Source organism: Phacochoerus africanus, chromosome 1 (genome assembly GCF_016906955.1).
Source record: "Phacochoerus africanus isolate WHEZ1 chromosome 1, ROS_Pafr_v1, whole genome shotgun sequence".
Lineage (NCBI taxonomy): Eukaryota > Metazoa > Chordata > Mammalia > Artiodactyla > Suidae > Phacochoerus > Phacochoerus africanus.
Window position 1 is genome coordinate 116655421 of NC_062544.1, and position 27662 is coordinate 116683082.

The following is a 27662-nucleotide window of genomic DNA, read 5'->3' on the forward strand; positions in this document are numbered from 1 at the left end:
ACCTGTGTCCGCGCCTTAGAGAGAATTCAAGCTGTGAACTTAGGTGGGGGAAAAAAAAATGAGACATTTAATTTTTACTAATCTCTAAGTGAAATTTATTACTTTAGCTTACAAATGTAGATAACAAACTACAGCAGTGCCCAGGACTTTGTCACCAAGAAAAATCACAGATATTTTCAGGTCATATTGTTACTAATGTAGATGTCTCTTTGCTGTTGACTTTTTTTTTCTTTTTTTTTAGGGCCATACCCACGGCATGTGGAGGTTCCCAGGCTAGGGGTCAAATTGGAGCTGTAGCCTCCAGCCACAGCAACGCCAGATTCAAGCCGTGTCTGACCTACACCACGGCTCATGGCAACACTGGATCCTTAACCCACTGAGTGAGGCGAGGGATTGAACCTGCAACCTCATGGTTCCTAGTTGGATTCGTTTCCGCTGCTCTACAGTGGGAACTCCTGTTAGCTCTTGTCTTTGACACCGATGGTTAGGGCAATTGAAGTCTTACTCTAGTTCTTATTATTTAATGCATTGTTAAAGAAACCCTAACATTATTGCATCACAAATTGATGTTTTAAATATTTTGAACACTGAACTTCAATAGAATTGGTTTCTTTCTTTCTTTTTCTTTTTTTTTTTTTTCATTTGAAAATATTCTGAAAAGGATTGGTAGGCTTCACCAGATGCCACAGCAGCCATCCCCAACCCCTACTCTCAAATCCCCATCTTAAAGGCATACCATGGTATGAGAATAAGAATAAAGTGTACATATTGATTAATTTCCTTTTCCATTTCCTAAATGCATTCTAGGAGAAAAAAAAAAATATTTGGGAATTCCTGTTGTGGCTCAGTGGGTTGAGAACACAGCAAGCATCCATAAGGATGTGGGTTCGATCCCTTGGCCTTCCTCAGTGGATTAAAGGATCTGGTGTTGCCTTGAGCTATGGTGTAGGTTGCAGACACGAATTGGATCTGGTATTGCTGTGGCTGTGGCATAAGCCAGAAGCTGCAATTGTGATTTGACCCTGGGAACCTCCATACGCTGCAGGGGTGGCCCTAAAGAGAAAAAGAAAAGAAAGAACGAAAGAAAGAAAAAGAATGGGTAGGAGAAAAAATATTCATAGCCTAATGACTGTGTATGTATGTTTGTGTAGGGGAGGGGGAACAGGAACATTCGTTAACGTTTCCTAGGACTCTAGGATTTTTCAAACTGCTGTAGAAAAAAACCCTATTTCAAGAGTAATGGGTGGTCTTCCCTTGACCTGGATCCCTTAACTTCAGGGTCTCAATCCCATGCCTGGTAATCCCAAATGCACAAGAAATCAAAGTGCTTTTGGTCATTCATAAGGGTCCCTAGGGGAGAGCAGCCTCAGGTCCTGAGCCCCTGAATGGCCAGTGAACCCCAAATGGTGAACAGGACCCAAGCTCTTTCCCCACTGGCTGAACCGGGTGGATGTCCCTCCCTTCCTGGTCTGGTCTGGTCTGGCAGCTGCCCTTTGAGTGCCTTAGAATCATATGATGGTGACACTTCTCACAGTGCCTGCTTCAAGGATTAGTGGTAGATGCCCGGAAGCCATCTGCACACTGTCCAGCACATCCCTGCCCTGTGGGAGATGTAAGCCCGTGTTATTCTGTCTCGGCCTCCTCATGTGAAGATGAATGAGGAGGAAGATGTTTAGAGACATTTTGTATCAGGGCCCCAGAGTGTTCAAAGAAAAGTACTCAGTGGGAGATTTCAGAGAAAAACATAGATTTCTGACTTCTCTTAACAAATGGAAGATTGAGTAACCACAATGTGCCCCTCACCCCACAGAGATCAGCAGAAGCCAAAAAGTAGCCACCATTTAGGAGGAGATAGACCTATGCTGTTTGCTGTAGGCCTGGACTGGCCCAAATCCCTTGCCAGGTATGACCCATCTGGCTCTGGAGGCATTTGAGTTATGGCTTCTGAAAGGGAGTCTTTTTAAGTTCCTTTTGGATTTTTTTTTTTTTTTTGCGCTATTTCTTAGGCTGCTCCTGTGGCATATGGAGATTCCCAGGCTAGGGGTCTAATCGGAGCTGTAGCAGCTGGTCTACACCAGAACCACAGCAACTCGGGATCCGAGCTGCGTCTGCAACCTACACCACAGCTCATGGCAACGCCGGATCGTTAACCCACTGAGCAAGGGCAGGGACCGAACCCGCAACCTCATGGTTCCTAGTCGGATTCGTTAGCCACTGCGCCACGACGGGAACTCCCCTTTTGGATTTTAACACTGTGATTTTAAGAATATTGGGGGAAAGTCCTGTGTGCTGGGCTTGGTGAAGGATGTCAGAAAGTCATTTGATTCTGAAGTTGATGATGTCTAAATTTTTAGAGGGCTTAAATTCTGTTTTTGCATCTCAGCATAGAGGAGGCCCTGTATAATGTCTTCACTTTTTGGTGGTGGGTGAAATGGGAGGGGGTCACCTGCTGCAAATTCCTCAAGCACCTAGGGGCAGGTGTGAGGCAAGGGCATGTTTCCATGAAGGATACTGATGCTATGGATCATTTTTTCAGCCTCTGATATCAGCAGCAGGGGATTCTATACTAAAATCTTCCCAACCTTTTTACAGAGGAAGCTTTCAGCAGGAGAAGAGAGACCTAGTCCTCATTCTTCCCTAGCAGGGAGAGTGTGTTGATAACTGTTAAGCATGATTTTACCATGGTTTTCTTCACTCACCAAAGAAAAGCTAGAGTCTAGCTGTGCCATAAATCGATATCTCCATCTCCGTATTCAGTTTGGAGTTGATGGAGTTAAAGATTCATTCAGATACAGGGTCCTAACACTCATTTCCAGTTTTTGGCTCTGTCAGTACAGAAACCACTTGAGCAGCTGCAAATAGTATTAGCTTTAAGCTTGTTATGGGTCTTGCAGACTCATTCATTGATTGCCTTCGATTTCCAGGACATCTCGGATATAGAATTAAAAAGACTTTAGTTAAGCCAATTAACTTTTGTGGTGCCTGGGCAATGAATATCCTATGCTAGAAAAGGTCATTGATGTTATTCAAATAGCAGTTTTATTTGAGCTGGGATTAAGGAAATAGGACAAAAGTTTCAAGAATTGTTTATAATGTGTTCATTTCTGTGTTGCAAGATCTTGGCCTTTAACATTGGCATCTGACCATAATTACACATACAAGTAGTTGGGTCATGTTATCCTTTCTGTAGATTGTGACTTGATTGGACCAGCTCTGAAGTATTCATCTTGCAGATGGTTCCCAGCCAAGTTTTAATTTGAGATTTCATCTCATTACAGTTTATATCAAGCATTTAAAGTATGGACTTTGGGGCCATGCTACCAGACAGCTAACACACTCCTGATGATTTAAGCTCCCATTTCCACATGGTTCAGTTAGGGCCTGGAGATGGTTCCTCAGCCACCAGTCCATTTCCAAGGCCTTCTAATGTTGTGTTGGCCAGGTGGCTGGTTATTGCTAGTGGAATGTGAGCAGAACTGATGCATGTCAGTTCCATGCTAAGGAGTTCAAGGTGCATGAACATCTTCTCCATCCCTTCCTCCTGCATTTCCTGGCTGAATGCAAACGATGCCAAACCCTGAGGGGAGAACAGAGGCACCTGATGGGAGGGAGGATCCTAGGTCCCTAAATCACTATGTAAAAGACTGGTGACTAGGAACCCTCACAAGGGATGGTTCCATGAATAAGAAATAAACCTCTGTTGTCTTAAGCCACTGAGGTTTTGGAATATTTTTATTACAGTAGGTAATGTCTCCTGAATTAATATAACCTCTTACTAGTGGTGCAACCTTGGCTAAGTTACCTTATGTCTCTGTGCCTCATTTCCCTAACCTGTAAAATAGGGAGTAATGATATCTACCTGACCCAAAGTAAATGCTCAATAAATGCTGATTGCTATTATTAGTGATAAATTACTATTATTGTTATTACTGTTCCTGCTAATTCTTGAGGGTTAGGAAGGATGAATTATTTTAAATTAGAAAATCAGAAAAATGTGTTTGAAAAAATCAACTGTAGGAAATAATATATACAAGTAATCCAAGCTTTGTGAAGTAATGGTTTATTATTTGCCATTTGGCTGTAGTTAAATTTGCTGGAGTGCATAAAACATGCTCTTAAATGCATAAAATGAGATTTTTCTTCTCTAGCACACATGGACCTGTAATCATTATTTTGGCTTTTCATGTTGTAAGGATATTTGTACATCATAAATATTCATATTTCAGAGCCTTGGATCCCCATGCAGTAATCTAAAATATAACCAGTAATTGAAGTTTTTTTTTTTTTAAGTAAGTATGGAGATCATTTGATTTTTGTTCAGTGGATAGATGAATTTCTCACATTTAAAGTAGTATATTACACTGCCATGCTAGGGCAAGGATGGGTGTATCAATAGCCAGTGTAGTAGCTTGCTTCTGACTTAATTTCCCATGTATAAACAGCAATCTAAAGCAGCATTCACACTTAGTTTTATCACCACAGATCTAAAATTTATCAGTGGCATTTGTCCAGTTGACTGTGTGGAATAGTAAAAGCTTATGAGACTTATCAGGATTTAAAAAAAAAAAAAGTATAGGCAGTAAAGCAGGGAGAGGAGAGAGATTCATTTTTTAATTCAGGACCTGACAATCTGAAAGTGGTAGAAATCTGTCAGAGACCAACCATGGCAGAGCCAGATGCCCTGAAGAGCATTCTCCCTGGAACTCTGTGATTTAGTAGGGTGCTCCAAACAGCTAGCTGGGAACAAGGGCTCCAGGGACATGGGAGGGAACCCCAATAATTCTTGTAATAGTGCTCTCTTGAGGTGAGTACAAAGCACCTTGAGAAATAATTTAAACCCCACTACTCTTCCCCGCCCACAGCTGGAAGTTCTTAAAAACAGGCCGAGGAAACTCTTGCCTTCAGGGGTGGTCCATTGCTATGCTTCCCACCCCATAGAACAAGAGCTGCTTTCAGGTGATATTCCAGATTCCTCAAGTGGTCCCCATTTGCTACAGCCCAACAGAAGTCAGAGCCCAGCTGCTCCTTGCCTCTTCTCTGTCTGTCCTTTGGGTTGTAATTTAGTGTCCTGTCCTCTCTCTTCTGTCATTCGTAAACAAGGTCTCTAACTCTTATGCAAATTATCTCTTGATCAGATAGCTTTGACAGAGAAAAACTACATTCTTCAAGGATGTTCCTCAAACTTAACTAGATCTGGAAGAGCACTGCATTAATAGTGGGTAGGAGGGTTTTTTTTTGGGGGGGGGGTTGGTTGGTTGTTTTTTGACCTTGGAGGCACCTGATCAGAATACCTCTGCAAAACAGAATGATTTGTACAGAATGGCATTTTCCATTTTCAAATAGAAAAATAGTCTCCTGTGACCTAGAGTTCCATGAATTCAGTTAGCTTTGTTGTTGTGATGGTTAAGAAGAAGCACTCCTTACATCAGCTTAAAGGATTTGGAGATAGATTTACTTAGAAACATAATTGCTTTTGAGTGTTGTATTTTGAAGCGACACTTCCGTATGCAATAATTGAGTTGAGAGGAATACTAAGTACATTTATGTCATAATAAGAAAATGACACTGCCTATAAGGAGAGAACCCCCAAATTGTGGATGATTAGTTGTTATTGCAACATCTTTAGTAACGTATCTAAAAACTATCATCTTCCCTCACACAAATATAGACTTCCAGCCTCCAGTTTCTGCCAGAAAGAAGCCATTTCCAAAGAATTTCTGTTGAAGACCCCTCAGTGCCTTGGAAATGTATTTGAAAAATGCCATTGCCCAGAGCAACACTGAGAGGTAGTTCATCTGTTAGGTTGTGCGCAGTAGTTTGAGACCTTCTTCTTGTTGAGATAAGATAATATCCTTTTTTTAGGAGTTATAGGAAAAATGTCAGCGTTTATTAGCACTTCTGCCATCTCCATCAGTGTTTTTTAAATGCTTTACTCACTAGCCAGCATTATGCTAGGAACTTCACACATTAGACCTGATGTGATCATCCCAAGAACAGTAGAAGGTCTGGTATCACCCACTCTGCTAATGAAGGAAAGGAGGCTAAGAGAGGCTGAGCAACCTGTCGCAGTGCTAGGATGTGAACTTAGTACATCTGGCTGGAGAGTCCTTGGTCTTAGCACCATGCCAACCGACCTAGCAAATGGGATGCCTATTGTTGATTTCCTTCTGACTTGAACTCTGGCCAGTGATTCTAAGCTAAGCAGGATGCTGATACCAGACTCCATATCAATAATAGCATGCCAGAAAATCGATACAGATTCTTTCCTACCCATCTCATCATTGTCAGTCCTGTTTGCTAAGAGTAAGACAGAGGAGGAGACAGAGCAGGAACTGCATCATTTTCTCCCCACTGGAGGGACATATGATGAACTTATGTACCATCTAGAGACTGTCCCATCTCTCCCTCCACCCCCTTTGTTCCCATTATTCATCAGACCTTGGCCATAGTTGTCCTGCCTCTGTTGACCAATCACCTTGTGATGGGTCATGACTGTATCATTACATTAATAGTGTACTTAATAAACTTCATCTTCCAGGAAGCCTGGGATTATATATGGTGCACAATCATCTCTTTTTCTACAACCCTTGCCTCAATGATTATTTTACATTCCTCCCTGGGACCCTCTGCCTAACCTGCTGACTGTGATTATTCTTGTTCTTGGCCAAGTTTTCAGCATTTATGAAACAGTTTGGGTTGCCCACCTTTCCTGCTACTCACCCTTCCTTCCTCAGGGAGAAATATATGTCTGTGCTTTATAGACTGTTCTGCATTTAGTAGAAGACACACATTGCTCTTCCACATTGGGTAGAAGTGACATAGCTGCACTGGAGACAGCTGTGAGCCCGGGAGGAGGCACACACACAGAACGCCTGTGTGGGATGTCAGGGCTCAGGTTTAGATGGAAATAACCGATGTGGCTCTGCTATAACTTATTGTTTGTTTGTTTTTAGTAGAAAGAACAAAATTTTATCCTCCTTATATCCCAAGGGAACACATGCGTTTGCCAGTGGTTCCCCACTCTTCTCCACCTGCCTCACACGTGGTAGGGATTTTGTAAATGTTTGTTAAATGAGTGAAGATATCAGTGATTTCAATTTAGGTTTCTTTTTTTGTACTGGTGTGCTCTTTACTTAAATGGTAGATTTAATGATTTTTATCTCCTATACTGTGGCTATCCCAGAGCTTAAAGGAATGAGAATAAGACCAAAAAGTGAATCTTAAGATAGGAACATGAGGTATTTTCTGGTCTTTTGGAACAAGCCTTAAAGGTTAAGGGTTCTGGCCTTAGCCTGTCTCAGGTTTCTTTCCTAGTAATAAGATTTACTGGGGAACTGGTTAGCAAATTTCAAGGGAAGTGCTGGAGGCTTAGGAATGTGTTGGAGAAGGAGGCCAATGTCTCTAAAGCCATGGACTTTGAGGCAAGCTCCCCACATTCTCGCTTGGGGACAAGCAGGTCTTTGCTTTGCCATCTCCTCCCCTGGACCTTCTGTCAGTCTTCATCTAGTGATTTAATTATGCTGACTCTAGAGATGTAATTTCAGTTCATGATGAGAAAATTATGAGACCAGAAGACCATGTTCACGGGCTCCAGTTCTTTGGTTAACAGTATTCTTGCATCCATCCTCTGCAAGAAGGTATTTTTTGCTAGTGCACACTCAGAACCCCTCTTCTGCATTTGGTTTCTATCCTAATTGTGATTGGTCAGAAGTCTCCTGACTGGAGCCCCTTCTCTGGGGGCTATTCCAGGTGATTCACTTCTAGGTATTCAGTTATCACATAGGAAAAAAAATGACCCAAAGGTATGAACAACGTTAAGTGCTGTGACAGTGAAGTAGTGTTTTTCTCTTCCTGGTGTTTGTGTGAAATGATCTGGCAAAATAGATGCTGCAGAAATAATGCATTTCTGTGTCTCCCTTCTCAAATGATAAATGTTCTTGGCTCATCACAAGATTTCTTGCCAAATGCTGATTCTGCTAACAGAAGGAATGGAAGCTTCAGATGTTCTCATGTGACAGAGGGAATAAAAAGTTTCTCAGACTGCCTTTCTTCTGTGTCATGAATGCTGAGAGGTGCTTTTATAAAGGGCTGTGTTCTGCCTTGACCCTGGTCTTGGCTAAAGCCACAGGCTGTGTTGCTCTGGTGTCTCCAGCTACTGCCCCAAGGCAGAGGGAGATTCAGAGGATGGCTAGGGGTGGCAGAGGGAAGAACATTAGCATCATCAACCACCTTGTCAGAATTTATCTTCTACATTAAAGCTTCAGTTCAGGAGGGCGTTAGTATGAAAATATGATACTTAATAGAATCATCTGTAGCAGAAATTCCAAGAGAGGAAAGCAGGGGAGCACGAAGATTAGAAGTGGCGTGTATGTGCAGGAACTGTTCTGGGGGCTTTCACGATCCTTACAGTAACCCTTAAGAACAGCTCTGGAAAATTGGCTTTCTGATCAAGGACATGGTGACCCAGAAGGTTAAGCAATTTCCCTAAAGTGAAACAGCCAATCAGTCCAAACTGCTGCTGTGTCTGACCATCAGACCTCTTGATATCGCTCAGGGAGCCTACTTCTCATTTTCTGACACTTCTGACTTTTTTCCAGTGCTGTCTTCCAAGTCCTGGCTTCCCCAGCCTCCTGATTCCCTGTCTCCACCCAGTTTTATGTTCCTCCTTTCCAGTCTGTGCACTGAGATTTTTCAGAACCACAGATCTGGCCATTGAGTCCCTTCTACCCTCAAATCCTTCAGTGGCCCTGGTTGTCTGTCTCCATACCCTCAGCCTCCTACCCAAGTCAGGATAAGGTCCAGATTCTTAATCCTAACACATTACCCTTGATGGCCTGGTCCTGTTCACTTCTTTGGCCTTGTCTTTTACCATATTCCCCCCCACCCCTGCCCCCCAACACCCACACATCAGTGACGTGGAATAAGGATTGTTCCTGGCAGCCTCTTGTCCTGGACCTCCATACCTACTGCTCCCTCTGTTCATCCTTCTTGGCATCCCCCCTCTTCCAAGCCTAGTCATCCTTTAGGGATCCAACAAGATGGAGTGACTGCCTTGACCACCCCATCAGGGTACATAACCACAATGTTGCATCTTCTTTGCGGAGTCACTTATCAGAACCATCCTGACCATTAGGCCTTGAGCTTTCTCAAACTTTGCTTTACTCATCAAACTTTGCTTTACTCATCATGTTGTGCTTGGTGCCTTGTCCCTTTCCTGGAATATCAGAGATGCAAAATAGATGTTTGTGGAACAAGCAAATGGAGTGCTAGAAACAGAGGTCCAGTCCAAACTGGCCTGAATCTTTAATCAGGCGGCGGTGTTTCTTCCACATTTGTCTTCGCCTCCACCTTCCTTTTGGATATTGACAGGGACCTGCTGATATTTTCTGAATTCCTTCTCCCTGCTCAAGGATGACTATTTTTACACAAAGCAAAGTAATTTCTAAAGCAGTCCTTAAGGCTGTAGAAAATAAAGTGTTACTGATGTCCCAGTTGCATGGGGAGGCAAACTCCAGAGGAGAAGGAGTTTGGGGTATTTTTGCTTTCAGGACTTTTGCTGCCTTAGAGAACAAGACAATTTGTAGCCCAAACATTGCTGTGGAGTAATTTATAATTAAGGCTCCAGGGCCACTTTCAAGAGTCAAGACCTGCATCTGCTTCTCTGAGGTCAGGCTGTAAATTCATTCTCTTACAGGCCCCTTGGAGGGATAGGGACCTCTCCTGTGACATCCAGTGTGACCTGGTCACATGGCTTTTGCTCACTTGGGGGAGCCTTGTAAGCAGCTGTTGCCCTTGGTAACTGATGTTGTCATCTCCTGTTTTAGGCATTTGATGCTCTTGGAAGTCCAAGCCATTATTGGCTACAAATCAATGAAACAGGTACTAGGATGGCAGTGAAATGGGCCCTCTGAAGCAAGTTTGCAAATATTTAGACTATCCTTCCTCTCCCCCCATCCCCCTGCCAAGTTCAGAAGACCAAACAATTTCAGGTCAGACCTCATTGGGTTTAAAACTCACTCTCTAACCATGTGACTTTCAACAACTTACTAAATGTCTCTGTGCCTCAGCTCCCTATCTGCAGCATGGGCATGATACCTACCTCCCAGGGTAGCTGTGAGGATTAGAGTCATTAACATGTGAAAAGCTTCCAGGGCTTTGCTGGGCCTATGGCGCAGGGAGCCTTAATTTTGCTGACTTCCTTGGGCTCTGCTGATAAAGACATGCTGCTTAACTACACAGATTCTAATTGGGGCCACATGCTCCTATAGAAATCTGTTATTAGAAGCCCATATTTTATTTTACCTATAACTGCAACTCTTAGATGTTCTCATTTCCAAAATAGTATGTTTATTATAAAAATTAGAAAATATAGGTAAGCAAAAAGCAGAAAGAAGAAAATCATTTGCAGTTGCATGGCCAGCTCTTTGGTATCTGTTCTTCTTACAGCGTTTTTGTATGTATGTATATGCACGTGTAGGCAGATTAGTAATTTAAAAGAAAAACTCATCCATGATTACTGTCTATAACCTATTGTAATATACCGTATGCTTGTTTCCCACATTCTTTTGCACAATTTGGGATGGTTCTGTGGAGTTTGTGTGCTTTTATAGTTTATGCTATCCAGTTGCTAGAGGTCAGATTGCTTGGTTTCATACATGGGTATGTTTTTAGTGTTTTTAATGGTTTTAGTGTATATCACCATTCCAAGCTGATAAGGGTTTGCAATTGATTAATGACTATCACTAGATCACTCTATTTTTCACAATCATTTGATTCCAGCCCAGTGTAATGTTTCCTGGTAAGAGTAAGGCATTACATTGTTCTGACCCAATTCTAACAGGCATTAACATGTCTTGGAAAGCAGGGTGTTTTTTTTTTAATGGAATAATTTCCCCAGACTAGTGAGGAAGTAGTATGAGGCTTGGCTCATTGGCAAAGAGGACTTGTTGTCACATATTCTAAAGGGAGAGGGCTGAGTTTGAAAGAGGAATAGAACCAGTGAACTGCTAAGTTTGTCCCAGATCTGGGATCCTTGGCTTGGCCAGAGCTTCGTGCTGAGATTAGTTGGCTAGGTCATCACGCACAAACAGTCCTGGGAGACTGGCAGGCCTCCATGAAGTCAGCAGCTCTTTTTCACGGAGCAGACTTGCTAAGATGCAGGGAAAGTCTCATTGAGAACTTGGTGGATAGTCAGAGTTGACTAAATTGATCCCTTCTAGAAGTCTATTGGGAGAAAAACACATGTAAGTAACCCATATGACCAGAATAATAGGGCCTGATATAAAAACCAAAGATTTAGATAATGGCTAATGGTGAAATACATTTTTTTCCTTTATCTTAAGCCTCTAGATCACCTTTAGTTTCAGAATTACCTAAGACAGAGATTTATTTCACTGACTGTAAATATTAGACTGACATTATTTTTGTTTTGTCTTCTTGAACTTTATATTTTGGTAGTGAACCAACCTTGCATATAAGCTGACCTCGCCTTTTGGCTTTTGGAGCACATCTGGCAGGCAACAGAGAACCCCCAGAATTTTTGGCTCCAAAGACATCATTGGCTTGCATCTGAACTTAGGGAAAGTTTCCAGTGATTGTCATTGAAGTTTTATTCATACACCAGAGGACACTGTTTGCCTGAGCCAGGCTTGGGCTGGCTGGAGTCCCACATCTCGGGCCAATCTAGTCAACCTCCCAAGGAATGGGAGGTCACCCTTACAGGTCTGTTAGACAATGCAGTTGCATTCTTACTTGTATCTTCCTTGTTTTGTAGCATTGCAGTTGTTCTGCAACAAGCTTTATTCAGAGGACTTCTGTGAGTGTCTGCTGGGGCCTGAGGGGTGACCACAAATACCTGTCCTCACGTCTTGGGCCACGCAAGTTATGATGCCAGGAGAGATGAGCACAGAGTGCTCTGGAAACGTGGGGGGAAGGTGCAGTCCTCCTCATCTTAGGGAAGCAGGATACCCTTGTCGAGGAGAAGAGGAAGGCTAGAAGAAGGAATGATGGTTTTCCAAAGAAGAGAAAGACTCTCAAGATAAAACACATAAGATTTTTATGGACATTTTCAGGGAGCAGGGAGAAACATGTCCCTTACAACTCAAGGTCCATTATAGGACCATGCAAAGCCTCTCAGAGTGTCTTATAAATGATGGAGTAGATTCTGTCTTGATCCATACTCGGGTGCTGCAGAAGAGCACTTGGTTTAATTTCATCAGGATCACCTTAATTCTGAGAAACTCTAAGCCCTGGGCTCAACCTTCAAGACAAAGGCTCTAATGCCCAGTCCTAACATCCCTTCCTGCCTTCTGACCTCCTGCTCTGCTGGTGTCCAGTGGGCAGTGGGAGCTCACTGTGGCCAGACACCTCCAGACTCTATGGATTTCACTTTAGCCTTAGGGATTGGAGGAATCTTCACTCTATGGTTTTTTCCTTAGAGTCACTCCCTCTGTCCTTAAACTCTAATCTTGTTCTTTCAGGACACCCAGTGTTATTGCCTCTAAGGACTTGGGAATCTAAGCTAGGAAGAGAAGTGTTTTTGTAAAACAAACATGCACACACACTCCCTTCCTTGGAGACAAGGAAAGACTGAGCCCCCTCCCAGTTTATATATTTGAAGGTGAAGGAGAGGAAATGGGGACAAAAAATAAAGTTATATTTTAAAAATTATCCCACCATCACAAAGTTATCTTTCCATTTCAGAAATTACTCTGAAGGTCTCTAGAGCCTGGATAATATGTGAAGCCTCTTCTTTTTCCTGAGTAGAAGCTTGTGACTTATTAAAATCAATTAATATATGGCTTCATATAAATAAGCTGTTGGAAAAAAGGAGGACTTCATGTACCCCTGAAAGGGTTTCAGGCATTCTGCAGGGGTTCTTGGACCACTCTGAGAACAACTGGCGTAGAAAGACAAATTAACAGGGTATGTGATGGGTTTTAAATAAAAAGTTGTCTTTGAGAATTTGAGTAAACTCTGAATAAAATTAGTCCCTTATGAACAGACTAACAAATTATACTTACATAAAGCTCACATGTGAGATACATTGCTGATAGGGGATCTTAGTTCCCAGACCATATTTTGAACCCCAGCTGCAGTGTTGACAGCACTGAGTCCTAACCACTAGACCACCAGGAAACTCCCTACATGCTTTTTTTGCATGAGCTCTTTGAGAATACATAGGAAGTCCTCAGTAATTGAATTATTGAATTGCATTGAATTGAAATGCCTAAATCCACATCAAGGACTCTAACATTACAAAATGTTTATAAGCTGTTATGCCATGGTACTTTCTTTAATTCCTACTTCATTTCAGGAGTTGGTAAGCTTTTTCTGAAAAGGACCACAGAGTGAATATTTCAGTCTTTGAGGGTCATCCAGTCTTTGTTGTGTCTACTTAACTTGATTGAGTAAGTAACAAATGGGTGTGGTTTTGTCCCAATAAAGCTTTATTTATAAAAATAGGTGATGGATTGGATTTGGCCCAATGGTCATATATTGCTGACTCCTGTTGTAGCTGTGGCGTCATAGGTCTGAAACTAATTTTCCCTAAGTCCTTGGTCTTTGGCCATGAAAAAATTGAGTTACTGATGTTCAAGGGAAAACACATGCCAAAAAAGCTGAGTTTCTTCATTTTTATTCTATGACATATCTGGAATAGTAAGTTTCTAGTGTTGTTGGCCAGGATAGCTGATGAATCTGGGGTGGTCCTCCAGAAGAATGGCTGAGTATGGCCCAGTTGGAAGTATAGAGTGTTGTTTTCAAGAACTGAAGAAGATGGATGATAGAGTTTTGTTTGGGTTATTCTTTTCCTGGGTGCTAGTTAAGCTTCAAGAGAACCAGAGCCAGTTTTCACATCTCTCTCTAGGTGGTTTCATTATTTTGAAATACAGTCCAGTGTCCCCAAATCCAACAGTGTCAGCTATACTATAACTTTAAAACTTTATTTTTACTTATTCCTCTTAGGGAAATATGCTCTGACATCCTGGGCATGGTGTCTTGTGGTATCATGTGCCTTTAATGTTGCCCTCCTTCCTTACAGAAATACAAAGAATATGAGAAAGATGTTGCCATAGAAGAAATTGATGGCCTCCAACTGGTGAAAAAGCTGGCGAAGAACATGGAAGAGATGTTTCACAAGAAGTCTGAAGCAGTGAGGGTAAGTGCCTCTAGTTCCTGCTCTGTGTTGCCCAAAGACACAAAAGCGGCTGCAGGCAGTGGCATTGATGAACCCAGCTCTCAGAGATCAAAGTTGACTTAGCCATCATGTGCCCACTTTCTTAAGTCTGGTCAACCAGGATAAGCAGTTACTAGGGGCACAGTGACCCTTTTACCATATAGGGTTTAGATGCCAGTTTTCCTCTTAACAATTGTATGCCTTCAGTGGAGGTGATGCTAATGATACAGCCACAGAGGATGGCCTGTGGCTGTGTGATGAATTCATTAATTGCCAGAGTACATTCAAGGGTACATTGTGGTTGAAGTGAGCAAGTGTAAACAAATTTAAGCCATGCTTGCCAAAATATGGAATTGAAAATCTCCATGGGGTAAGTGAGTTTAGATGAAGTTGAAAGTTCTTTTTATCTCTGTTGGAGCATTACTGTAATGATGTTTGTCTTGACTGGCAAGAGCTCCCTGAAATTTTATATGAGTCGGAAGACTGGAACCGCAATGCACATGTATATCATTTTGGATTTCCAAGATGGCCTCTGACTTTATTCCTTGTTGCCAACAAACAGGGCATCTGAATTCTTAATTTAGGATGTGTGGATGTTGCAATATCCTATGTTAATGCTATATTGGCACAGGATTATGGGAAAGAATTGCAATCTGAAGAGTTCTTTATTTTGAAAGTATATTTACTTAGCTTTCAGTTTTATTATCTCCAGAATCACTTTGTTACAAAAGTCCATTTCTTCCTTTAGTTTCTCTCACCATTAACTGGCCAAACCAAATTTCCACAAAGTATTTCTCTTTGGACCTGATAATCCCACACATTTTCTTCTTTCTAAAACATTTTTATACTATTTTGATTGAGGGGAGGAGGGACTGTAGTTTAGGTAAGAGCATGAGCTGGACCTGGGTTCAATGTCTGCCTTTGTCACTTATTAAACTTCAGTCTTTTGTAAAACAGCCTTCATGAGACTCAATTTCATCATTTGTAAAATGGGAAAAACTCACATAGGGAAGGTGATAGATAAAGTTATGGTTTTGAGACTTTAACACAGAACTTAATGCATGAACAGTGGTCAGTGAATGGTAGCTTCTGCTGCAACTGTGATTTTTTTTTTTTTTTTGCTTTTTAGAGCTACACCCTCAGCATATGGAGGTTGCCAGGCCAGGGGTCTAATCAGAGCTACAGCTGCCGGCCTGCACCACAGCCACAGCAATGCAGGATCCCAGCCGCTTCTGCAACCTACACTACAGCTCCCAGTAATGCCAGATCCTTAACCCACTGAGTGAGGCCAGGGATCAAACTCACAACCTCATGGTTACTAGTTGGATTCATTTCTGCTGCGCCACAACAGGAATTCCTACTATGATTATTAATTTAAATAAGATGAGATTTCTTGGTGGTTACTCTGAAGTCTCTTAGAAAAATAAAGTGCTTTTATGTGCCATAGACATATTGTATTGGCAGCCAGCCTTAGGAACTGCCTGGTGGCCTCTGAGGTGAAGCAAGAGGTATTTTTCATAGACAAGGCAGCATGGTAGCCATTCAGATCTAACAATCAGAACCCTGATATAAAAAATTTAAAAAACCCACCACAATGACTATTTTCTGTTTATAAAATGAACACCCCCTTTTTTGGAACTTCTAGAATATATAGAAAAGTATCAAACAGAGAAAAAGAATCACCTTAAAGTCCCACCATCCAGCAGAAAACCAAGGCTTACCTTCTGTTTTCTTCTTTCTAGTCTTTTTTTCTTTGCACTTCTCTGCGTGTACTTGTGTGTGTTTTTCTGTTTTCAAATTAGCCATTATATTGCCTGTTTGCTTTTATCTGTAGCTTTTTTTTTTTTCCCATTTCTTTATTCCATTAGAGTGTAAGCATTTTCTTGTGTCACTGTGTTTCATGATTTTCTTGGATGGCTACATAACATTCCAATCTGTGGGGGGGTGTGTGTCATAATTGATTTGACTGTTCCTCTATATCTGGATAATTAAGTTGTTTGTAAGCTTTGATACATATAATGCTGCCATGAGTCTTCTCGTAAGTTAACAATAGATCAACCAACTCAACACCTCCTATTTTATGCATACTCATTTCTCCTGCCCTGGGATGGAAATTACTATTATTCTCATTTTACGAAAGAGGAGATTGAGGCCAGAAGTTGAATCACTTTCCCGAGGTTACATGGGAGGTAGGGGATGGGCCCCCAGCACAGGGACCACCAGAGTCTACTTCCTTAATCAATTCCATGCCCTCAGTATCCTGCAGTGTATGCCCATTTCCTTAACATGAATTACCAAACCCAGAGACAGTCCTGAACTGATCTTTAAGGCTTTTTATTCATACAAAAATATTCCTGTCCAAATAAGGTCGTGCTAATCCACAGTCCTTCAGCCTAAGCGTGAGTTCACATTTTCCTGAATCCTTGAAAAAGGAATGTACATGTTTTATTTTGTTTGAAGTACTAGTAACATCATCCATTTGAGAGGGAAATGCTGTTACTGTCCCAAATTGGATTTCTTTGTGAATCATAGAATTTTGGAGTATAAAGGGACATAGATATCCTTAGGTTCTGCCTCTGCGGTTGACAGACAAGGGAGTCCTGGTGTCCGGAATTTGGAGGGGCTTGTGCATCATGCTCTCCTGTGATACAGAGGCCCAGCCAGCACCAGAACCTGGACCCAGTCACTCAGTGGCAGGTGTCCACATGGCCGGTGAGATAGGGGCTCTGGAGTAGAGAGAATAATTCCAGATCTCAGCTCTGCCTCAAGGTGGGAGGCCAGTGAAAAAAGCTAAGTAATCTTGGTGGACTTCTTTTCCTCACTTGCTTCCCCAGAGATGTTAGGAGTTGATGATTTACTAATCCCTGCTTAGGTTTATTGAATTCACCGTGTACCAGGCTCTGTGCTAAGCATTTTGCATATGCCATCTCATTTCATTCTTGCATCAATGCTGGATGAGGTGCTGTTATGACCATTGGTTTAGAGATGAGCAAACAGGCTTGGCTCTGGTCACTTGGGCAGGCTCAGTGGAGTTCCGTTGGCACCCAGGAGGTAGGATTAGAGTGCCTCTGTTTGCATCTCTGTCAAGTGTTTAGCACACTCATGGCAAACAGTAAAGATTCAGTACACGTTTGCTGTCACTGCAGGTTATAGGACCTCCGAGTTTGTGAACATGTAATACTGAGTCTTGAAGCTTCAGGAAGCCCCTGGTTGATGACAGGAGGGAACCTAATTTTGAAAACTTTTTGCTTTAAATTAGTGAAGTTAAAAAAAAAAAAAAAGAGATTGATATGGCTGATGTGGTTCCTGAGAGTAGGAATTTTGTTTTGTTTTGTTTTGTTTTTGCTCTACTTGAATTGAAATGCCCTCCAGGTAAAGGAATCCAGGATTCTCAGAACAATGTATTTTAAAACAGAGTATGAGGCCCTTTGTAAAAGCACACTTGAGATACCATAAAGTCTAGGGAAACTGGTTCAGCTGTATGTGGTTCTCCCCTGCTCCCAGTCTTTAAATAGGAAAGAGGGCTTATACATCAACTTGGAGTTTGGTCTGGAGACAGTTACTTCATTGAGATCAGCCTGCTCCCTCTTCTGAACTGTGTGGCTCTGCTGGCAATAGTCACAGACCATGTGGCATTTGGAATGAGACAAGGTGGACACTGACAGGCCTCCTGGATGTTAGTTTATGGTGGGGGAACTGTGGGTGTGACTGTTTTTCATGCTATAATGGAACCTCACTTCTCTAATAGGAAAGGTTGCTCTCGCCTGTGGGACTTGAGATCATTTGAAGTGCAAAGACCTTAAATTCCAATTTGCTAGTGGGTTTATAGTGAAGGCATTGTTTTCCACAGTGCACTAGAATGCACTGCTGTGCACCAGGGCCCTGCCTTTCTTGTCCATGCCACCCACAGAGCAGTGATTCCCCCTTCTGTCTCTTTTTTTTTTCTTTTTCAAGGCATATCTGTGGCATATGGAAGTTCCTGGGCTAAGGGTTGAATTGAAGCTACAGCTGCCAGCCTATGCCCCAGCCACAGCAACGCCAGATCCAAGGTGCGTCTGTGATCTACACTGCAGTTTGCAGCAATGCTGGATCTTTAACCCACTGAGGAAGGCCAGGGATCAGACCCACATCCTCATGGAGACTACCTCTGGTTCTTAACCTGCTAAGCCACAATGGGAACTCTCCCTCTCAAATGGCCCAGGAAAACACCAGATCTTAGAATTTGCCCCATCTCTGTGATGCACTATGCCTAGCAGCCTCCCTCTTCTGAGCCCCCATCTCCATCCTTAGCAATTCGAGTCAGGTCGGAGGACCTACTGTCTCCCCTAGTACCTGCCTACCAATAACTGACTTACAAAGCACCAAGTGCTCCTCCACAGTGAATGGCTGAGAGGACCTAAGAGCACAGAGTTAAAAATTAGCTCACAAACAATTCTGATTATTAAAATTTCTGCTGATACCTATATCTATATCTATATCTATAGAGAGAGAGAATGAGAGAGAGTATTTATGAGATTGGCGATAGCAAATCAGAGATCTGCACTAATACCATTAGTTTGCAGAGGGACGTTCAGTTACTGCTAGGGAAAAAAAAAAGAGTGATAGAGTAACCCAGTCCTTTAACATGTCTGTCATCTTTTGGCTGTTAAACAGTGTTGATCTTTTCCTCTGTGTCTTCTGGCTTGATTTCATCATTTTTCTCCATCACTTTTCTCAGTGATTAGTCGAATCAGAGTGATTTTATCATACCCATCCCCTATTAGAATTACTGCTCTCCACTATACAATTATCCTATCACAGAAAATCCTGTTTTCTCCCTGTCAGATGTCTGAAGTAAATGTGAAACCTAAAGTGGCTTGCCCATTACATAACCTCTGTCATCTGGTGGGTAATGGACTGTATGTAACTTTTTTTTTCAGGCTAGCAAATTACAGATAACCTTAGCTTCAATAATTGCTATTAACATAATGGTGCTGTCATTATGGTAGCATTTCTTCACTAATATTTTCTAGCACTTTTTAATGCCATTGGTGGTTAATAATTTTTTCAATTCTACTCGGAGGCTTGATGTAGGTTGTTTTAACATAGGGCCACATTGGTTTTTATGCAGCGATACTGCTCTTTGCCTTTGTGTATAAGAATTGCACCCAGACCATCATCTCCCAACTTCTTTGTTCAGACATATTCATGCTACCAAGTTCTTGATTAATACTGCTGAGCAATTTATCAAGTTTTAAGTCCCTATGAATGGACAGGTAATGGAATCAATTTGTTTTTAGATCATTAACATTTCAAGGGAGATGGTTCATATGCTGTATGTGGAGGAAGTAATACATCCTCTGCCAGGTGTGCACACCCATTGGGCTGATCCTAAGTGACACCTGGAAATGCTCAGCTGTAAGTGTTTCAGAGATCATCCAAAATATTGATGGGAGGCAAATTTGACATAGCTCCTCTTTGTCTGAGCTGCTGATGGTGACAAAGACTTTTCCTTGGTTGTGGGAAGAGGGAAGGCAAGAGATGTGCACTGCACAGCATTGGTGTCATGGACAAGCTGCTCCTGCCTTTCCTTTGTCATTAAAATCTGAGCATCCGCTAGAAGTAGCACAGACCAGCCGGAAGGATCATCTGAGGCTCCAGGGAATTCTGAGCAGGCACAGCTAAACATGCAGTTGAGGAGAATCTGTAAGAAGTAACTCTGAGTAACCGTGGGCATCTCTGATTAGGGAGATAGAGATAGACTTTTAGGACAGATACCAACACAACCAGGGGAAAGTAATGATCCTGTACTTTCCATGCAGTCCATATAACCCAAATGAGCAGCACTCCCTGAAAAGAGTAGATACATGAATGCAATGACATTCTCAGAGAATTTATGAGTTTATACCACTGTTCTGTGGAATGGTTTTCTATGGGTGAATTCCCCAACATGGTTTTTTGCCTTTGATTGTGTAGAGCAGCTTTGAGGTTATCACCCTGCAACCTGATTTGCACCAGTGTTACACTTCCTGTCCTCCTAGGCATTCCTGGGTTCAGGCTGGGCAGTGATCCACACAGCTTTCTCTGCCTGGCTTTACCGAGTGTAGACCTCTGCAAACTTAACACTTTTCACAGAGACAAAGACGATTATGGGATGGTACCTATTTTGGTAGCATATTAGGCAAAACATGAAGTATTTTGTTTGCTGTTCAATTTTATTTTTCTCCTCCTATTAATTACAAGAATCTAAACAAAGAAACTTCACTTGGGACTGTGAAAAGACATAGCAAGCATGTTGCAGCCAAACTCACTATGTGAAGAGTCTGTTTTTTCCAAACTTTGGGTAAGATATTTCATACATTTTGAAAGCGCTCCGAAAGTCCTTTTTTGCAAATAAACTTAATCCTGTTTCACTTATTTTCTGATTTACATTGATAAAATGATAAATCGGGCCCTTGAAAAAAATGTGTTTGACTTAGAAATAAACATCTTTGCTTCCTGGAAAAAGCTAAGAGAGACTCGATTATGTATTAAAGGTTTTCCTCCTTCCTAAAGCTACCTGCTGTTCATTGCGGAACTGATTCCCATTATAGCTGTACTGTGGAAAGTAATTGCTGTTGTACAGTAATTCAATTTCAGTGCATTCACGCATCAGTTCACTGATAGTGGCTTATCTGAAGAAACCTGGGACTTGAAAGCTTTTTATCAAGAAATTCCACATGCAGCAAGACATTTTTCCTAGGTAACGAATATCAGTATTTGCATTTAATAAACATTTACCTTCTCAGAAAAATGGATTTTTTTCCCCTGAAGAAGAGATTTATGCCAGTCTTCCAAAAAGCCAGAGGGTACTATTAAAGTGACTTTCTCTAGCTGTTTTTTTGACTGCTGTGTGTCTACATATGTATGACTATAAAACACATCTATGTTTTTATGTAAATATACATATACACTGAGGCATGAAAAGTAGGATACATCCAAGGAAGGCATGCTTTGTACCAAAAATATAAGCTAGAAAAAGGTCTCATATCTACAAGGACTGTGTACCATGTGAACACTTGTGGTGTAAAAACTCATCTATATCTGTAGGCATTGTGAAAATTGTTGGTGAGGAATGCTTTCAAAAGCAAGCCCATTAAGTTGAAAATGAAATCAACCATTTTGTTTACAAATTTCTAAAGGAAAGATTTTTAAAACAGAACTCATTCTCCCCATATAAAATACCCCTTGGAGTTCCCGTTGTGGCTCAGCGGAAACAAATCTGACTAGCATGCATGAGGATACAGTTTCAATCCCTGGCTTCACTCAGTGGGTTAAGGATCCAGCATTGCCGTGAGCTGGGGTGTAGGCTGGCTGCTACAGCTCTGGCTCGACCCCTAGCCTGGGAACCTCCATATGCTATGGGTGTGGCCCTAAAAAAAATAAAATGTGTCTTAGGTAGGTCATGAGGAGTCTGTGGATAGTAAGTTCAAAATGAGTGATAGAGGTCTCAGGAGTTGAGTATACCGAACATTGCTGGGATAGACTTCAGCTGTCAAGCAATGGAAGTAGCTGTGAAAGCATCTTTTTGCCTTGTATTCATTTCTGATCTCACCTCAAAATTTCCAAACTTGTTCCTTGAAAAAGGAGTAAATTTGTTTCAGGAAAAAATATGTTTTGAGTCACAAATGAACAGGAAAAGACAATTATTTTTTTGTGTTACTATATCTTGTAGCCTTTTTACCCTTCCCTCTGTCCTTCCCCCCTTCCTTCCTTCCCTCCTTCCTTTTCCTTTATTTCTTCCTTTTGTTCTTAACCTCTTTCAATTATTTCTTCTTTTTTGGCAAACTTTCAATTCTTCTTTTTTGGCATATTTTACAGAATATGCAACATTCCATATAAATGGCTAAGAAAATTTAGAATAGAAACCTCAAACCAGAAGAAACTTAAAAAAACAGCAGCAATCTAGATTCACCCGTTTTGATGAGGTCAGTGAGCCATCCTTGATTAATGGTTGAGGACAAAACCGCATGGATCCACATGGTCTTGTGGGTTTCTCCCTAAATGGGGTTGGGGTTTCCTCTAATATACTTCAGATTGTGTCAACCTGAGCCTCACAGAGAGGACCAGAAAGCTGCTTTCTGGGCCACAACGAGAGTAAGCAACTCGCCTGCCTCCTGAGGGAGATGTGCTTCCTGTAAAGAGTTGGAAGGAGAAATGTCGGGCATTTTGTATGCATCTCATCTACTGTCTCCTCAAGCCCTTTTTTTTCCATCAGTCCTATATGGGAGCTGGGTTGACTTGGTCAACTGCATCCTAGTTTTCTTGCCTGTTCTGGAGAGGTCAGTCTGTAGAAAGAGTTCTTGGGAGTTCCTGTTAAGGCTCAAGTGGAAACGAACCTGACTAGTATCCATAAGGATGCAGGTTCTATGCCTGGCCTTGCTCAGTGGGTTAAGGATCCAGCATTGCTGTGAGCTGTGATGTAAGTCATGGATGTGGCTCAAATCTCGTATTGCTGTGGCTGTGGCATAGTCCGGCAGCTGTAGCTCTCTGATTCTACCCCTAGCCTAGGAACTTTCATATACCATAGGTGTGGCCTTAAAATGACCAAGAAAAAAAAAAAAGTGTTCTTCTTTGTGTGTACAACCACTGTGCCACATCCTCCCCAATTCATGGTTATTTGTCCCATTTTCAAATATTTGACCTAAAATCTCTCCTTTCACAGAGCTTTGTCAAAGACTTAGTGTGGGGTTTTCTATGCAGCTCACCTCACCTGCGTTGGTTTTCTTAAGTTTTATGCTTTGTTTTTACTGATTATAATGTACATGTTCACTGTACAGGAAAAAAGAATGTACAAACAATGATAAAGGAGAAATTAGAGATTATAATACCAGGAGGTTTTGAAAGGCACTTGACATCTTTCAATACCTTTTGGTTTTAAATATCTATACTTTCTAGATTTTTTTCTATTTGTGCATGTGTAGATGCGTATATGTTTATATATAGACTTCTAGAACACTGGCTTATTCTTTCATATAACCAGCTTTTAAAAAACTTTGCCATGTTGTGAACATCTTTTCATGTTAATGAATATGTTTCTGTTCTTTTCCATGACTATATAATAATCTGCTTTCTGGATGTTCCAGTCAGGCAGTTCTGTCTTGGAGAACATTGATGTTATTTACAGTGTTTCAGTACTATAAACAATAATATGATAAACTCTCTTGCAGAGATACTTTTTTCCATTTATCCAGTATATTTATTAGGGTATATTTCTAGAAGTAAAATCAAGGCTTTTGGTGTACCTTGCCAACTTGTCCTCCAGACTCCACCCACCTGCTTTTGCTCTCACCTGTGTGGTTAGAGAGGTACTATTTCTCCACTGTCCTCTCTATCATTTCACTATTATTAGTCTTTTAGTCTTGGTCAGTCTTACAAATATCTCTTTTTACTTCATTTTCTTTACTCCTATTCAGCATGGTGGGTCCTTTCTGGTTCCCTACCTTCCCTGTGCTAGAGTGCGAGGCAAATTATACAATGTCACAAAGCATGGGTGCACTGTCACAATATAGACAAGGCCTGGGTGCCAGTCCCCCACCATCTCACAGAGAGGTATGCCTAGGCACTGGCTTGGTATATCTTTACATTTGTTTGTGTTGTCTTCAATTTCTTTCATCAATGTCTTATGGTCTTCAGAGTACAGAGGACATGCTTTCAGCTTTTCACCATTGAATATGATGTTGGCTGTATGTTTGTTTTATTTATTATTTTTTTTCTCAATGATTTTGATTTTTTCCATTGTAGTTGGCTTCCAGTGTTCTGTCAATTTTCTACTCTACAGCAAAGTGGCCCAGTCACACATACATATATGCATTCTTTTTCTCAACATTATTCTCCATCATGCTCCATCACAAGTGACTAGATATAGTTCCCAGTGCTATACAGCATTGTATGTTTGTTTTATATGACCTTGTTATGTTGAGGTATAATTCCTCTATACCCAATTTTTTTGGCTGCACCTGTGGCATGTGAAAGTTCCTTGGCCAGGGACTGAACCCATGCTACAGCAGCAACCTGATCCATTTCAGTGATAATGCCAGATCTTTAACCCATTACACCACAAAGGAACTCTTGCCCACTTTGTTTTTTATCATAAATGGATGTTGAGTTTTGTCAGAGGCTTTTTCTACATATGTTGAGATGATTGTATGATTTTTATTCTTCAGTTATATTGATTGATTTGTAGATATAAAACCAAGTGGTTCTGACCCAGGCTTCTTTCCGACTACTGTCTCTGTACTGAGACCCAGAGCATCTGAGATATTGGCTGGCATGCATCCTTTAAGAGCAGAATCTCTGTTTCCTGTAACCCTTCAACTCTCCTGTATACAAGTCTCACTGGCTGTCAGAACCAGGTGCTTTGAGGGCTTGCCTTCCTGATGTAGGACCACTGGACTGGGGAGCCCAGTGTGAGGTTCAGACTTCTCACTCCTTTGGAATAACCTTTGCACTTATGATTATCCTCCTGTTGTGGATACCCTACCTTGGGCTGTGAGTCTGAACTATACTGCATCCCCACCTCCCCTACCCATCTCATTGGGGTTCCTTCTTTGTATCTTTAGTTATGGAAAATCTTTTCTGTCAACCTTCAGGTTATTGTAGATAGCTGGTCTGTAAATAGTTGTGATTTTGGTGTGTCCTTGGGAGAAGGTGAATTCAGGGTCTTCTTACGATATCATCTTGGCCACACACCTCTTCCTTCCTTCCTCCCTCCCTCCTTTTCTTCCTTCCTTTCTTCCCATTCGGTTGGGTCTGATGAAGTAGAACTTGATTTCTGGACAGAGGAAGGAGGAGGAAATGAGTGTTGTGAGGCTATAACTGAACAGAAAAACTGTGATTTTCCTGGGTACTTTCTGTACCTGGCTCCAGGAGTTTTTATGCACAGGCTTGGTTCTACAACTAGAGTGTGTGCCTTCAGGCCTGGCACATGTTTCTGTTCATGTGGCAGGTGGTAAACAGGGGCAGCTCACTATTCCCAAGAAATGGAACAAACTGATGTTATGAGCAAGTTCAAGAAGCTTTGTATAAATCAGAGAGTGATGTCATGAAGGAGAATTTGAAGTGATGCTCAGAGCAGTTGCCGAACTTTCCCCCCTCGTCTGGGCTTGAAGCTGTCCTGGCTGTACTCTGTCTGCATCAGGATACCCATCTTGAGCCTTCGTCTGCCCCCATCAACATCATCTGTCACAGCTTCCTGTTTACTCCCTTTATACAATGCTTTGAAAGTTGTACTTTGGTTATCTCAGTTTTGACTTGAATATTATCAGTCTTTACCCTGGAACCACAGTGTCATGAGGGCAGGGACCATGATATCAGGTCATGCTTCCTTTTATATTTTTCAGACCCAGGTGGGGCACTTGGTTGGTGTCCTTGAATGAATGAACTGGCTACACTGGTAATAATGCTGTCATTGAGGTCAGCATCCCATGCTTGGGATAAATGTCTGGTCACCAGGATACAGGGTTTGTGAGGGTCTCCGTCATTTCCTGTGTGTTTGTGCCTGCCCTGCCCCCTGTGCTCCACCATATGATCCATTTTTCCTCTGCCTCACGTGTGAAGTTTGGATTTGGTTTATATTGTACATGGTTTATATTATGTTTCTTTATAACAAAGAAAAAGAAAAAATTCCAAAGTGAAATGTCATTTAAAATTCTATTTCCCATTTTCATTGCCTGTTTTTATTCTCCGTATACAAAATCAATTTTGAAGGACTTCCTGTCACTTTGGTCAAGACCCAGTGGAACAAGCAGCTGGGAAAAGAGGGCCTTGTGGCCAGGGAGATCCTGTGTGAAATTACAGTGCTGGCTGCTTCTGTTAACCAAGTAGCAATTACATCCCATCAGAGAGTACTTGTGGAGATCCTGGGCTTGCCCTGTGGTGCTCTGACTGCTTTGCTGGCTGCAACAGGAAGAACAAGGTGTCTGCAGGTGGATGACATGCAGGACAATTTGAAGCAAAGTATATGGGTCAGGGTTGGGGGGAGCCAGACACAGCAATGTCACATCAAAAATGTTCTGATTTTCCAGAGTATTACATGATTGTTTCTACAAACCAGACTGGATAGAAAATAATGTGACTTAATTTATACCCAGGCAAGGTGAAAGAAATCTTAAAAGTTTTGTGGGTGGGAGGAAATTATGGTGACTCATTGAAGTGTCACCATCAATATAGCCAGATGACAGAGTAAAGCAATAATAATAATAATAATAATAATTATTAATACCACTAGCTATAATTGTAGAAATTACTGGCAGAGAATGAAAGGTTTCCAGAAATATTTTGAATGTGTATTTAAGATATTTAACCAGGGATGTGTTAGCAGCATCTGTTGTCTTTTTTTTTCTTTGGTCTTTGCTCAGTTTCCCATATGGAGGTAAGAAGCAGCTGGACCTGCAAACACAGGAAGATTATTTACATTTTAAAAATTAGGTTAAGAGGGGAAAATGAAAAGGTAGTTAGGAATTCAATGGTGTTAGGAATTCAATGGTGTTTCATTTACATTGCATTCAGGGGAGGTTGACAGCCCTTTGGAATAATCAGAGTCTTTGTTAAAAATCAGCTGGGATATCCTTGATTGCCCATCCCAAGCTATACAGGCTGCTTGAACAGACAACACATAGTGCTTTGTACAACTGAGGGCAAATGGGGATTGTGTGTGTGTGTGTGTGTGTGTGTGTGTGTGTGTGTGCGCGCACATGAGCGCATGCACGCACTTTTTAATTGATTTTTTTGTGGGTCAGTTGGGGAGGAAAAATCATATCCTTGGGAATGTACTTAGAAGGCCTTCCTCACTGTGCATCCAGGGGTTTCCAAGTGTCTCATCAAGGTGTTTGGTAGCTTTGTAAAGAGGGACTTCTTCAGGGGTCCTAGAAGCCTGTGTTACCATCTGTAAGAAGACCCTCATTTAGGTCATGGTGGAGTTGCTTATCAATATCCCAACACCAGCCAGCAGGAGCCATCTCTTTCCTCTAAGCAGATGTCTCAGGACTGGGCCAAGGTACTTACCCTCCTTAGCGCTTTTACCAAGAAGTGAACAGGCAGGTGCCAGCTGCAGAGAGGCGATGGAAGCAGTCCCAGGCGGGGGCACAGCCAGACTTGCAGGGGGTGAGGCCAGTGGGCAGCAGTTTGACTGGCTACATGGTGCCCTCCGTTATTGGGCTTTTGGATCTGGGCAGCCTACCTTCTTGAGAACTTACCCCAAAGGGTGCAGTGAAACCCTCCCCTTACCGTGCTGGGAGTCTGTCCCTGCGTCTCAGTGGCCGTGGTCTGTGGTCCACATGAGAAATCAGAGATAGCCTCTGAGGTTAGATGTGGTGGAAATGAATTGGCTCTAGGGAAGTGTCTTTAGCCTTCTCTTGGCAAAATGAGCATAGGATGGAGTAGGAACTGCTCCAGTGGTGATAGGAAAGCTCATAGACAGATCTTACTTGGTCCTTGTGGCCTTTGAGAAAACAATGAAATCACATAT

General features: G+C 41.8%; 1 protein-coding gene across 3 annotated transcripts in view; it reads left to right on the forward strand.

Annotated features, from left to right (window-relative positions):
• CACNA2D3 (calcium voltage-gated channel auxiliary subunit alpha2delta 3) overlaps positions 1–27662 on the forward strand; it is a 795368-nt gene that overhangs the window by 150467 nt on the left and 617239 nt on the right. For all 3 annotated transcript variants that reach the window (XM_047777080.1, XM_047777060.1, XM_047777070.1), the window contains exon 3: positions 14042–14158. In XM_047777080.1, coding sequence (XP_047633036.1) covers positions 14042–14158 — 117 coding nt within the window. The remainder of the gene's footprint in view (positions 1–14041; positions 14159–27662) is intronic.